Source organism: Apiospora aurea (assembly GCF_038362705.1).
Source record: "Apiospora aurea strain CBS 24483 chromosome Unknown utg000001l_segment0_segment0, whole genome shotgun sequence".
In the NCBI taxonomy this organism is placed as follows: Eukaryota; Fungi; Ascomycota; class Sordariomycetes; order Amphisphaeriales; family Apiosporaceae; genus Apiospora; species Apiospora aurea.
The window spans coordinates 5,609,569-5,624,280 of NW_027117388.1; the positions used below are offsets into that span (position 1 = coordinate 5,609,569).

Sequence of the window (14,712 nt, forward strand, 5' to 3'; positions counted from 1 at the left end):
TTCTCCAAAGGTCCTCTCGACCTTTGCCCGCCGCTCGTTTACCGTCTATATCTGTACGTTCTTCCCACGTGGGCGCTGCCATCTCTTCGGCCTCAAGTCACAGCCTTGACACAACATCCCATTCGCTACAACACAACAACAACAACAAAAGCAAAGGCACAGCTTTCACTCAACAGGTGTCTTGAATCGAGTCGTTGGCTTTTCGCTCCTTGCATCTGTCAGATCATACGCCATTCCCTTCAAGACATTCCCAATGCTTGTCACCAGACAAATTGATACGGAGCAAAGCCACTGGTCTAGCAAATACGGGGCCTTGTATACCAGCCCACGCATGTCGAATTTTGGCAGTCCCTTGACCACACAGCCGGAGTGGCAGGGACACTACTCGTTCCTTCCCCCGGGGAATCGAACCTCTTTGCGCAGTCTTTTGAGCAAGGCTCCGGCTCCAACAGCAATGAGACTTCTGCCCAGCAGCAGCAGCGTCCAGCGAACTCCCAGGCTGCTCTCTCCACGCAACCAAGCCAAGGCACGCCTGGATCTCCACATGGCCATGGTCGATCTCTAGATCCACTAGGGCTTAGAGCACCCAAGGTTGAATCGCCCACCCAAGAATCGTCTGACCCACGCATTGCCCCTCCCTACAGGGTGAAGGCAGAACCGACGCGCGACGAGAACACAGAGGCGTCCAGGTTACCACACGAGTCAGCGCCTACGAGCCCTTCCGGAGCGCAAGGACATGGCGCTGCAGAGGGAATGGGTGAGAACGATGCCCTCAGCCTGGGAAAGGAGGAGGATGACGATGTCCTGGATGACGATGAGATGATTGAGGGAGAAGGGGACCCCAACGCCCCTCCGCAGACTGCTGCTGAGCGCACAGCGGCTCGACGGAAGATGAAACGCTTCAGGTAATGCACCTACAAGACTCATTCGCCCCTGGCTCCTTTCTAACACCCCTACTAGGCTTACACACCAACAAACCCGGTTCCTCATGAGCGAATTCGCGAAGCAACCTCATCCCGATGCAGCACACCGCGAACGGCTATCCAGAGAGATCCCGGGATTGAGCCCCCGGCAGGTCCAAGTCTGGTTCCAGAATCGGTAAGAGTTATCAGCAAGCAACCAGCCCAAGAGTACACCTTATTAACAGGCGGCACAGCCGAGCCAAAATCAAGCGCCTCACAGCCGATGACCGCGATCGAATGATCAAGATGCGGGCCGTCCCAGACGACTTCGACAACGTCCAAGCCCTCCACTCGCCGTATGGAGCGGTTCACACCCTCGGAACGCCGATTACTCCGCCCGTGGATTTTGGCAATCCGGCATCATACGCAGACCATATGATGCGACCTCTGATGCTCGACACGATAAGGCGGAGCGACGCGGAAGAGCACATGTCCCCGACTGGCCTCAGCCCAGGCTTTGGGAGCTTGGGATTCGCAACGTCCGGGCCAATGGGCCATCCGGATCTTCTTTCTCCTTTGTCGCCGCCGTCTACCGATCGAGGCGGCTACTATTCGAGCCACCTAGCTAGCCCCTTAAGCAGTGGTCCGCGGACATCCAACCCCTTCGCGCGCCAAAACAGTCTCGAAACAGGGATGCCGATGCACTCTTCGAGGCAGCCGATCAGACCACTGCAGCCTTTGCAGCTGCGGGAGACCATGTCAAGATCCAGATCCGAGAATCTGCAGTCACCCTTGAGATCGAGCATGTCTTGGAAAGGCGATGCCATCGACTTCAACAATTATCAACCTGGTAGCAGTAGCCCCGTGGCTGGTAGTCGTCACCAGTCTGTTTATCAGCCTGATCAGATGAGTGGCGGCGCCGGCAGCCCCATGGGTTATGACTCCAGTTCCTATTCCAGTAAGCAGACAATGGGTACGATGAAAATAACGGGACTGTGAACTGGCTTACTAACAAATTTCTATAGGCAACCCTGTCCAGTCTCCCACTAGTCATATGGGCTATTCCGGTATCCACAGCTCGACACTCCAGCCTCCTCAAAGCCGCTCGCGTCTCAGGGCTGCTTCGGCTACTCTTCCGCTAGGACTTGACTTGCGTACTCAATATCGCTCCGTCTCCGGGCTGCAGCCCACGGGAGCAGCCTCCATGACGCCACGATCTGCGACAACAGCTTCATACGGCAACTCTTCTTCCTATACGACGAGCTTCCCCTCAGCACCCCTGTCAGCGCCCATCGACTTCTCCCTCCCGCGAACGCCCGGCTCAAGGCCCGTCCATGACTACTCGATGCCGCAGATCAGTGCTCCCATCGCACCGCCGCATGACTTTTCACAAGCTCTACACGGGAACATGACCAGCCCGACGTCCCGCACGCCGATGAGAGACTCTTTCGGGGGCGGTTCTCTGGCCGCTGGACAGGGACGTGCCTCGAACGATCGAAGCGACGACTACTCTCAGGATAGCTACGGCAGCTCTTCATCGGCATTGAAGCGGAAGCGGAGTTTGAGCATCTCTCAGGCCGGGCACGCTGGCCCTGGCCCGCAACCCTACGGCCATTCGACCTGATCCGAGACTACGTCGGCTCAGCAAAGTCGGTATTACCATCCTGTCACAAACAACCACAAGGCGCCACAGCTTTAGACAGCCTCTCACTTTTCCTTGCTTCTCTCTATACGCAAAATACCCCCTTTCACCGCGTGTTTTGGTTTCTTCGAATTCTTGTGTTATTATTATCTTTCTGTGCGCCTCATATCCCCTTTGTTCAGAACAATCTTGTTTATCCATCTATCTTGCATTCACTGGTGCTTGCAGACACGAATACGGGGTGGAACCCAATGTGGACGTCTCAAATTCTCGAGAATTTGGAGCTGGTGGATCACGAAGCGATATGTTTTCGAATGTTTATTTGGTTATTTGGGCAACAAAAGGGGAAGGGGGGAACTTACGGTACTGGGAATTATCATTGGGCACGGCTATGTATGTATGTACGGATGGACACGATGGGGATAAGGAAGGAGAGCTCTGGCGAGGCCAGGTGCCACCGAGGACGGGGCTGGAGAACCTTTTACCTGCCTGACCTGACACACAGGTGGGTGTATATAGAGAAAGGCTCTGACAGACTACGGAAACCGCAGCCGCTTGATGCTGGACTTGCGTTGATACGGTGTGGGATGAGCGAATCTCGCGAAACGAGATTTGCGAATCCGGGAATTAGTATATATACACTATATATTTAACACTATATATGCATCACATCTGCAACTTGAGTCATCTTTTCTGGACGCGCTTGCCACAACACCAGCATTGTATCGTGTATAGCACCAAGCCATGGTGAGAACCGTCTTCATATGAGCAGCTTGTTCTTCCTCCGTTCCCTCGGCGATGCTGACCGTGGACAATCCGATATCGTTTCAGCAGTCTTAGACAGGCCTGGGAGGCCACTGAGACTATAAGCGAGTCTATTCCAAGCGCTCGCTCGTGTCACGCACGCACGATGATGACTCAACCACATACAGAAGCCAAATACGAGCGGATCATTCGGATGTCACAGCTCAGACGCAACGCACAAGCCATGGCATTTCCTCCTCCACGGCAACGGATACCTTGGGGGCTGCCGAACGGGTTCAGGAACAGGGTAAGTGAGTGGGCCCTTCGGCGTCGGCCTCGACCACGACCTCGACCTCGACCTTGCCCTCGACCTTGACCTTGACCATGGCCGCGATCCTGGAGTAAGCGGGGGAGGGAAGGGTGTGTGCTTAGGGCGCACCGCGCCCACGAAAGAAGGATGACAACTGCAGGTCGGGTAACACCCATCAGAGCGAGTCCTAGGCATAGGCAGGCTGGGGTTCGACGCTCCCCAAAAGGGGTGGTTCAGGATCAAGCTTGAATATGTTTCGTGCAACCCAGCACAGCAGCAGCGTATGCCGTCATGGGCTGTTGCACGCCTAAAGCTACGAGCGAGACGTGATCGGAATGGTCCTCCTACATACATACATGTCCACTGCCGAAATAGCCCAAGGCTGCTCAAGTAGGTACGCCTGTCGCCGAGCGAGCAATACATCGCCTGTCCCCTGGCGGTTTCCGGGCTTTCCCTGCCTTCCTGGCGGCTCTGGGTGTCTGGAGATCAAGGAGTTAATTATTTTTCTTTTCTCTTTTCTCTTTTCTACGAATCGAAGTCCCTGGGATCATGTCTCGCTCTAACGAACCCAATCTCCGATATACGATAAACGAACGAAATGCAAAGCCCGGCCTATAACAGCTCACACGGGCGGATGACAGATGATAGATGGGGAGAGGAGAGGAGACCTGGACTCGGCCGTCAAGGCGATATGATGAACAGCCACGCTTCCTCTCTCCCTCTCTCCTCGCACGTGTGGGATTTTGATGAGATGGTCACGCTGTTTTCATCCATATTGAGATTCAGACGCGTTACCACACTACATGGCAATCGTATCATGTACAAGCCCCCCGCCTTGCCTGCCTGTTTGCGTACGAGTCCAGTCAAGGTGTGTGATGGAAGACCAGGTCCCGTCGGTGGTGGCAGGCTGATTGGCAAGCGAGTGCGCTTCGGCATATAGATCTCGCCTGCCTGGTACCTGCCTGGCTGCGTGTCTCCAGAAAGGTGCTGGCGGCTGGCGGGCCCCCCTCCTTCCCTGGGTATCTCAGAAGACCTGTGTTAAGATGACGGTGCAAATCATGTCATGTCATTGATGCCCCCAGCAAGTGAGATTCCAGGCACAAACTTCACACACACACATAAGACAAGACGTATATGCACACACAGCTAAATACCGGATCGGGCTAGACGGCAACATTTCTCTTCCCCCCTTGCTGCTGCTTGCATGTTCGGAAGCTGTCCCATCAAGCCATCCCTTTTGAGCTACGGTTGTGACACCGTTTGGGGTGCACTGGGTACAAGTGCCAAGGGAAGGCCAGGCGGGATGACTGATCAATGGAGAGATAGAAGTAGATACATACCTATCTACATATGCCTGTCGGAGCCCCAGCTACACGCACACGCACACGCACATTTTAGGATTACTTTGCATTTGATCTCAGCAAGCATCCGGGGAAAGGGTAGGCACAGACAGACAAGGTTGAGGTTGCTGATGATAGCTGCCCAGTACCACCACCTACCAAGCCGAACAGCAGACATGCAGCTTTGCTTGTCATCGGGGCTGTTCTCGGCTCCGGTCCTCTATTCTCTCTATTTTTTCTTCTTTTCCTTTTCTCTCTCTTCTCTGGCACATTTGGTTATCATCGGACCACTTGCTGACTTGACTTGGAGGTATATTCCCACGTCGCGCTCGCTCGGGATCCGAATACCCATCTGGTATTGAGAGTAGATCAGGCAGGTACATTCTTGCCCCGGTCGGTACATACCTTAGGTATCTACTGACGTCCACAATGCACCTACCTACTTAAGTAAGCTTGATGCAAGTACGTGTAGGCAGGCACATCCAAAGCTCGTTTCCAGTAAGAAGGAATTGCCCGGACCGGCCCCCACTTGCCCTGGACAGAGAAAGGAACAGAGATTGATGCACCTGCCCACCACCAATACCACCAACAAATAAAATAACATCAACATCAAATCGTAGATGCAGATCCCAACTACCACCACCACCAAAGGAGAACAGACTCCCGCGGCTGACTGGCCGCCGTTGCGACCCTTGGCACTTGGACTCTTCGACTTCCGAACTCCAAACGGCGCCTGATGTTACCGCACGTTGCAATTGCTACGACAGCCAGGAAGCTAGATCCGACCAACCCTGCACTGTCCCTGGCTGTTTGTTTTCCAACGACAAACACCCTCTCCGGCTTCCCGATGCAATTGCCAAATTTTCGGGCACCCCAAGAGACGACCCGGTATGGACGAGCCATCAACAAGGGCTTGTGGTGACTGGATCATGGTTATGTCATGTCCCCAGTCGACGCCTCAACCATCAGTATCTGATTAAGCATACCCTGGCCTAGGCTGTACTCGTTTCCGGACCGGAGTCCTGACCATCACCGGCCCTGAGAGCTACCACCACTCCGAGCCTGGCCATCAATCACAGGATGCAAAAGTACGCATCTTCAGCTGCCTGCTCTCTTCCAGTAGCGTTTCCATTAACTCGAGGTGTCTGGCCTACACCCGGTTCTCTGGGAACTGCTAGGAGCTTGCTTACCTGAGCTTATGTCTGCTCGGGCTGGGCATGTATCGATATCCTTTTGCCTAAATTGCATCTGCTTCGGAGGATGGCCCGCCAGCCTGGCCCAAGTTTTACGCAGCACATATTTTGCAGAATATACCCAATGGGCTCCTCGCAAGTCAGTAATACTATGTGATGAAATCATAGAGCTCTGCGCACACTTCGGTATGGGACGGACCTGGACAATTCCTCCCACGAACCCCTTGGTTGGGTCACTTGGTGACTACTTTGCACGCGTGGGATAATCGCAGCAAGGTGTACAAGAGCAACGGGAACCGATGCGTGGTTGATCCCCAGGAACCGAACCTGAGATGTTGCATTCGGGCATTTTGTCATTGCCTCCGCTGCAGACGGCCAGTGATATAGCCTGTATGGCCTGACGCTTTTTCTCGCTCTCGTCATCGTGCCGTAGGGAGCCGAGCTGTCGAGGCCCACTGGGAGGTCCCACTGAGAGATACCCTATAAGGGAATGGCGGCTTTCCCAATGCAGCCTCGTATGCACACGAGAGACGGCGATAGCTAGCTGGTAGGTGGTACCTCTCCCTTGTGCCGTAAGCAAGGGCTTGCCTGGACCCAGGTCGTGCCGCTGGAGCAGGCGAGGGTGGTGCGAGACACGGGCGAAAGCAATGCTTGCCATCGCTTACTACCATGCACTTGACGAGACAACTGCAGCGAGTTTGCTTCCCTTCGTCCTGATGACATGGATCTTGATAATCCGCGAACTGGCAGCGCATGACGAGGCGGGGAAGCCTCCCTCCTATCAGGTTGTAGCACCGTGTGTACCTGGAGCCTCACTCACGGACTAGACTCCCGCAAGGTAAGCAGGCAGGTTGTGGATACAGCCTGGAGAGCACTGTTCGGCTTCTTTCACGGCGGCCACGACCTTATTCCCCTTTCTCCTTCTCGGTTCATCACACCGGCTCGTACCTCATTACATGCTAGGACCGCGAGCTAGGGCACGGCAGTTGAGAGCTCGTACTTGGGCCCTGCGTGGGCTACGGCGGACGCAATCAAAACTGTACGGAAACGGCACGACGGCTGTAACGGACGAAACGGTTGCACTTGTAGTTCCTATCAGGAGGGGGTTAGGGTGCGCGTCGTGCCATAGCTCTGTCAGCCGACGATGTCAGCATCGACGGGCACTGACTGGGACGAAGACAGCAGCAATACAGACGTCCAAGTGCAACTTCCCCTCCTACATCATCAAGCTTGGCTGTGCCTGAGCTCGTCTGGCTTCGGGCACAAGCGATTGGTAGAGTATCTGTCCTCGTGCGATACATGTCTTTCGGGTGTTCGTCTATAACACATGCATTGGTTAAATGCAGTAATTTGATAGTCGAGACGGCGTGACCCCCTAATCAACCGATATTGAGCTGTCTATCGGCCTGTCTTGGGTGGAGCGAAAGACGCGCAGCGCCTCCCTCTGCGTCAACAGACACATCTACGTGTAAAACGCTTGATGTCCAACCGACGAGGGTGAGCGCAGTTATAGCTATCTAGATCTAGAAAACATTGGGTTTATGAAATATGCCTAGCTGTTGTCGATTCCCAGTAATGCCGCCCCCTAGCTCCCTCGTTATCTTCGTCCCCTTTCCTTGTCGAGGCTATGCGCAAAGTGCAAGATGCAGGCCTACACAACCTTCCATTCTAGAAACAAGCCCGTTCACAGGACGCATCCCCAGGCGGTCGAAAACAGCCCGCCAGGCAGTAGGTTCAATCCTCTAGGTCAAGCACCCCCTAACTTTTCGAAACGATGGAGTCGATTCTCTGCTGGTTTCTCTGCGACACATCACCAAACCATCGTTTCCCCCTAGACCCCCTCTCTGGGATACAGCAACGCTACTTGCTCTACGTCTTCCTCATCTACTGTCCGGCGTTTCTCTTTTTTTACCTCTTTCAGCTCTCTATCCGACGGTACTAGTAATCACATGCTTTGCTATGTTGTATCACAGCAGTAGGATGGAAACGACACATACAGAGAGAGAGAGAGGGTGAGAGATAGGCGTGGAGCCTGGGGCACATTACCGTATCTCTCGCCCCTTTCCCGCCACATTTGCCTTTATACATACCGACTCTCTCTTCCCTTCAACTAAATAAACCCTTGGGATGCCGAACGATTCGAGATGACCACGGACGTCATAAGGTCAGTAGTTACAACAACCGGGATCGCTATCCCGGTTCCTTAGGTCTCATTCCGATATCCGACCCACCCACCCCCTATCCGCAATCGACCACGCATGCCACATCTCGAGCCTCTTTCCACCAACTCGACGGACCTCCCTCTCTTGTACGTGTCAGGGGAAAGGCGACACCAGTCAGCCTATCGTATACCGAAGAACGTATTACTGTGACGGCCTGTCTATATCTCTTCCATCCTCATCAGGCAGCTCTGGAGGGAAGGTGGGAATAATGGCCTACGAGGAAGATACGTGTACCGATACGGTAGCGTACATGAACTTGAGGGCTTCAGAGGCCCCCTTTCTCGGTCAATGCCAGTCTGGTCTGGGAACTGGGAAGTATTTGACTCGAGGATAGTGAGTCTGTCTGTACAAGTCACGAGAACTATGTAACCCCGTCGTGGTCTACTACATAGCAAGGGTTTCGTCATACATAAGCCGTATCAGCCAACACCGAACACATGCTGGGTAAATTATAGACATCAGCCACACCAGTTTAGAACTTATGAAGGAGTTTGCTCAACTCCCGTGTATTTTATTTCAGACTGTGGCAGCGAGCTGCTCCCTGCGGCTGCACCTCGCCTGCCCGCTACACAGCCGGAACATTTTGTTAACAATACTAAGAGATACCATTAGGGTGAGCTTCCGGCACACGACAACACTGTGGCCTAGCAAACAGTCTACCCTACTTTTTCCCAACCGCCTTGCCTCATCTCGTCCCGCACCGTCCCGCCCCACAGATTATGAGCATCATCAACATCTCCTACTTGTCCGTCCGAGAATGGCCATCTCTGCGCCCCAATGATTAACCACAAATAGTCTTACACACCACATCACTTATAGCGCGTACGGGTTGAGAGAGCGGATGGTCAGGCAACTATAGTCATGTTAGCTTGGTTCAATATTCCGAGGTCGAATAGTACGTACGGTGGGCTCTTGGACAGATCAGTCTTCAGAATGACGGGCACTCTTGTCATCTCGGTGACGTCTTGGATGTAATCACCGCCTTCCTCTCTCAGCTTGAACAGCTTGAGATACTTCTCCTTGTTGGTCAAACGAGTTTCCACGGCCTCGGCCATGGGCACCTTGGAGTCTGATCGAGTGCGGTGCAGCACACCGGCGTTGGATGTTGACCGGGTGGGCGAGCCTGGGACGCTCTGGGTAGGTCGTTCGGCGAGCGACGCACCGGCCATTGCTTCCGTGATGTCCGATGCATTATCGTCGTCGTCGTCGAAGAGGGCATCGACGTCATCCGTCGAGATAGTACCCGTCTCCGTCTGCTTGCGGGCGGCCTCCTCGCGCTCCTTCTTGGCCCGATCGGCCTCTTCAGCTTGGCGAGCAGCAGCGATGGCATTCGACATACGCTGGGACTGATGGGCCTTGGGTCTCTCGTCCTCGGGGACGTAGGCAGAGCTCGGGACTCCCTTCTCCCAGTAGAGCTCCAAGACTCTCTTCTCCTTTCGGAACTCGGCTTTCTTGAGCGGAAGCTGGTCGCAGTGGACTCGCTTTTCAAAGCCCCATTCGGGGATCAATACGTCAAAGGCAGACTCATAAACGCAAATGACGATACCCTCGCTGATCAAGTCGCCATTGACTTCCTGGCGCTTCTTGTCCATGATTCGGCAGGACTCAATGTGGATGCTCTGCTCCTGAGCGTTCTGGGCTGACTCCTTCTTGGTGTTACAAGATTCGATAGTCTTGACCAGGTTCTCAATGTCCTCGTTGTACTCAATCTTGCCTTCGGAAAGAACGGCTTCCAGCTGACGGTGGACAATCATGTCTGCGTAGCGTCGGGTAGGGCTGGTGAAGTGAGTGTACAGGGGCAGGTTCAGCGCATAGTGCGACCAGATCTGCTTGTTTGTCTTGCCTGCGACGTAATACTTGGCATGGTGCATGCTCTTAATCAAAAGAGTCTCCATGCCCTTGCGAATGTCCGCATCGTCGATCCTGAAGAGGCTGTTCTGAAGAGTACCACTGCTGCTGGTGTCAAAGTCGTAGCCGATAGCCCTCATGCGCTCGACGAAAGTCTGGAGTCGGCGAGCACTGGGGGTGCTCTGGCGACGCAGGATTGCCTTTTCGGGCAGGCCTTGTGCCAGACGCTGAGCGACATAAGCGTTCGCCTTATGCAACAGCTCCTCCACAAGTTCAGTGCCAGGGGTAGAATCGAAAACGTTGTGCTGGATGGGGATATTCTCATCATCCAGTTGGTGAAGCAATCGCAACGGAGCAATAGGCTCATCCTCAGATCCCAGACGCCTCTCGCGGAACTTCTGAGCAACAGCGCTGAGGATCTGGACATCCTTAGCCTGGACAGCTTCGTGCGTGAATGTAGACTGGTTAGACAACGCCTCATCAATCTCATTGAGGGCCAGCTTCGCGCTGCTCTTGATGATACTCTTACCCACCCACGTATCACCCTCGGCAACAACGCCGGTTTGCGGGTTAACGCGGAATACAACCGAGACTGTCAGTCTTTCTTGCCCCGGAGTAAGAGAGCAGACCTCGGCCGCAAGCTTCGGTGGCAACAGAGCACAAGTTCGGTTCACTAGGTGTACCGCAGTGCCGCGCTTCTTGGCCTCACGGTCAACAAGCGAATTGGACTTGACGAAGTGGGCAATGTCTGGTACGTGAATGCCAATCTCGATCTTGCCGTCCGATTCAGTCTTGACATGGATGGCATCACCCAGCTCTCCGGTGCCAGCAAGATCCAATGTGAAAGTGGTCTCACTTCGGAAGTCACGGCGGGCGCTAATGGCAGCCTCATCCTCCTTGGCCAAAGACCAGTCTTGAAGACCAACGCTTCGCAAGACAGCTTCGGAGAACTCGTCTGACGAGAAGTTGTTGTCTCGCAGCAAAGCATCGGTTTCCACCTTAAGGTCGCCCATTCTGCCTAGCTGCTCGACAAGCGTACCGAAGGGGTGAAGAGAGGTAATAGGCCAGCGCTTGATGCAGGCAACAAAGATGCGATCGGCATAGTCCTGGTGCTTCTCGACAAAGTCCCTGGGAGCTTGCTCAGTAGGAATGGCAATGAGTGGTACACGCTTGTCGGTAGGCTTGAACCAAACAATCTTGGGCTTGTCTTGTTGGCGGCTGTCTTGAGGCCTGCCTCCATCTCTGGCGGCACGCTCAGCTTCTTGCTTCTCCTTGGTAGCCTGGGCGCTGGGTCGGAGAAGTCCAAGTGTACCGGAGAACATCTGGCCGGCGACACGCTCAATGACGGCTACGATGTGGCCGGCATAAAGCGGCTTGCTTTCGTCATTGATCTCCTCTTCCTCGACAAGAAGTAGGCTCTGACCTTCAACTTCGACATCGTCATTCTTCTTCTGGGTTGGTCGCTGGCGCAGACTGCCACGTCGGCGGATACCTCCTTCGCCATTGCCAGCATCATCGCCGTTGGTGCTTCCAGAAGGCGGATTGCCGCTGACAGAGCCGGAGCGTGTGTCGGTAATGTCCTTACGCTTCTTCTTCTCTTCCTTCTCCCGCTTCTGACCCCAAACCTCATCCACGTCTAACAGCTCAACAGCTACAAGGTCACCCTCGAGAGCTCGGTTGCGGTCCTTGCTACCGCAGATGAAGATATCCGCATCAAGCAGGCCGTCCGAGGTTGAGACGTAGGCATCACTTCGGTTCTTCTTGTTCACCCGAAGAATACCGGATACGAGCTGACCGTCACCAAGGAGAGCCGGCAACGTGGCCTGGGGAAGGTAAGGGGTAAAGAGCGTTTTTCGCTGTTGCTGTTGGTTTTGCTGGCCGCCCAGCTGAGGGGCATGCTGGCTGCCCTGCAGACCAACCATCTGTCCGCCGTTCATCTGTGCTGCCTGTAGCGCCTGAAGTTGGTTCAGTTGCATCGGGTTAAGCTGGCCAGGATACATTTGCATCATTGGCATTTGACCGGGAACTTGCATCATTTGAGGCTGGCTAGGGTACTGGAAAGCTCCAATGGACGAGACGGACTGGTTAACGGAGCCACGAGAGCGGTGTCCAGGCTGGAAAGGCTGTTGACCTTGACCAGGCTGTTGGTCCTGAGCCGGCGCCTGGTTGCGCCAGTTTCCATCGAAGTTGCGCGAAGATGAGCGGCCATGGCCACGTCCACCCTCGGCACCACCTCGTCCACCGGCGCCACGACCGCCGTTGGCACCGGCGGCCATGCTCTGGCTGCGTCCATGGCCGGCTCGGCCGCCACGGGTAGTAGAACCTTGAGCGATGGGGGTGTCGGTTGCGGTCGTAGTCTTGGACTCATCCGCAGCAGGAGCATCAGCCGAAGCTCCGGGCCCGGGAAACTGGAACCCGCTGGTAGTGCGTTTCTGTTGGGCAAGCTCGGCCGCCTTCTTGGCATCGGCCAAAGCTAGAGAATGTCTTCGCTGGTGGCCTCCTCCTGCGCCGCCGCCACCCCTACCTCCACGGGGGGCAGTATTCTCCCTACCCTGGGCCGGGGCCTGGGGCTGCGGGTTTTCGAACTGCCCAAAAGGAGCTCCCGAAGCCCCAGCGGAAGGGGCGGGGGGAGGACCCATACCCATATTGGGGATTGCTGATTGGTTGCGACGGTGCGCCATGGGTTGGCTCGGAGCGCCCATGGGTTGGTTGGACTGCTGCGGTAGCTGATTGGGGAACTGAAATCCCGCTTGGGGGGGCATGTTGGTCATGGGCTGAAGAGGGTTGAAGTTACCACCAGGGCCGAGCTGGCCAGGTGGCATCATGCCCATGTTCATGTATTGTTGCTGTGTAGCTTGAAGCTGCTGCTGCTGCTGCTGCAACAGCTCAATTTGTTGCTGAAGAGCCAGCTGCTCCACTATAAGCGGGAAAAAGATATCAGCATAAAAGGATTCATACGGCATAAGAAAAGCATCGACTCGGACGTATCGGGAAGGCGCGGGGGCGATGGCGTCAGCGCCGTGCAGCAGCGAAACAGGGACAACTTACTTCCTGGGTTCGAGAACATGCTCATCAAGGGCGTCAGCTCGGAGGGGCTGCGACGATGAGCAATGTGTAGGCGGCGGCCGGTCGGACCGGAGACACCCCCGCGGGGGGCTGTTGTGGTTGTTGGTTGTTCTGCTGCTCCATGGTGGGCGAGCAAGCAGTTGCAGGTGCAGTTGCACGTCGTGTGCGGCGCCGGAGACGTCAATCGACGGGAGGCTAGCAAATGACAGCTAAAGTAGTGCGATCACCGAATTGATGCGAAGATGGAGTTCTGGGAAGCGGTGCTGTAGAGCTATCCTGCTGGCCTATGTTTTGTGATGTTTCGATGTCAATGGACCCCAGAGTGGTCGCCTCGGAGGAGTGGGCTGGCCCGTTCTCGCGACTAACAAAAAAAGGATCAAAGAGAGAGGATGAAGTTGTTCTGTTGAGATGTATGTTGGTGTATGTGTGTGTGTGTGTGTGTGGTGTGGTAGTGGTTTGTTTGTGCGTTTGGCAGAGGTGGATAGATAGATAGAGAGTGCGAGAGTGTGGTAGATTGAGAGATCGAGAGAGGGCTTGCAGAAGGAATGTCAAGATTCACTTGAGAGGGGCTTTCCGGATAGGAAGATGGGAGAGAGTCACGAACGAGTAAAAGTTAGCGAGGTAGGAAAGGGGAGAGAGGGAAAGAGGTTGATGGTGATGTGATGACATTCGGAGAAGACACCTGCCTTAGGTAACTGACTAGAGCTGTTGCTACTGCCAGTGCAGTGGGACTGGCAGACTGGGACTGGGATTGGGATTGGGACTACGACTCCTCACTTTTTTCTGGCTTTGGTTTGGGGTGCTTGGGACCTTGGGTGCTTGCTTTCCCTGGCCCTGGCTGGGCTCCGGCTCTGGCTGCTTTTGGCTGTCTGGCTCTTTTGGCTCTCTGGCGCTGTGTGCGTCTCTCTCTCTCTCCCCCTCCCTCTTTCACTCCTCTCGCACACTCTCCTCGCAAGCTCGCACCCTCTTCTCTCACACTTTCCTCCGATTCTGGTTGCTACTTGGGGGGCGACCCAGGGAAAGTGGGACTGACAGCTCCTGTTAAGTATCCTTGGGTTATTGGAATCGCCCCTCCCCAGTCGTCAAGCTACGTACTGTAGGCGTCGAGGTAGCCCCAGGCAGCCCAGGCCCAGGTGCCGACCAACCTACATAAGCTCACGGTTTCACACACATGACGGACAGCACCATCGAGCCTGGATCTATCCCAGCCGCAGACCCTGCCATCCAGCAGTCAGGCCGACCACAGCCTGGGGACCATGCCGTGCTGTACACGCCCATCTATTCTGTTAGACATACATGCTTGGCAGATTCTTATCTCCTGTTCTCTCAATGGCCTGGGGGCCCGCCGCCGGGATGGATGCTGGGGAGGACACGACAGCCGAAACAGAGCCTTTCTTTTTTGGCGGCTTCTCATCTTGCTATCGAATGGAGTGGTAGCTGTACCC

At 54.9% G+C, this 14,712-nt stretch overlaps 2 protein-coding genes across 2 annotated transcripts; one reads left to right on the forward strand and one right to left on the reverse strand.

Annotated features, from left to right (window-relative positions):
- Positions 1-253: 253 nt before the first annotated feature.
- On the forward strand, positions 254-2,526 carry PG986_001700 (uncharacterized protein; the record flags this gene model as incomplete). The annotated part of the gene is given in 5 exon segments (XM_066837922.1): positions 254-347; positions 365-905; positions 961-1,098; positions 1,157-1,860; positions 1,928-2,526. The coding sequence occupies 5 exon segments, from the start codon at positions 254-256 to the stop codon at positions 2,524-2,526; spliced, it is 2,076 nt and encodes a 691-aa protein (XP_066706815.1).
- A 6,640-nt stretch (positions 2,527-9,166) lies between these two features.
- Positions 9,167-13,460, reverse strand: PG986_001701 (uncharacterized protein; the record flags this gene model as incomplete). Its single annotated transcript, XM_066837923.1, has 3 exons — positions 9,167-9,206; positions 9,257-13,118; positions 13,250-13,460. Coding segments are annotated over 3 exons (4,113 nt in total), but the record flags the coding sequence as incomplete, so codon positions are not given.
- Between the last annotated feature and the right edge of the window lie 1,252 nt (positions 13,461-14,712).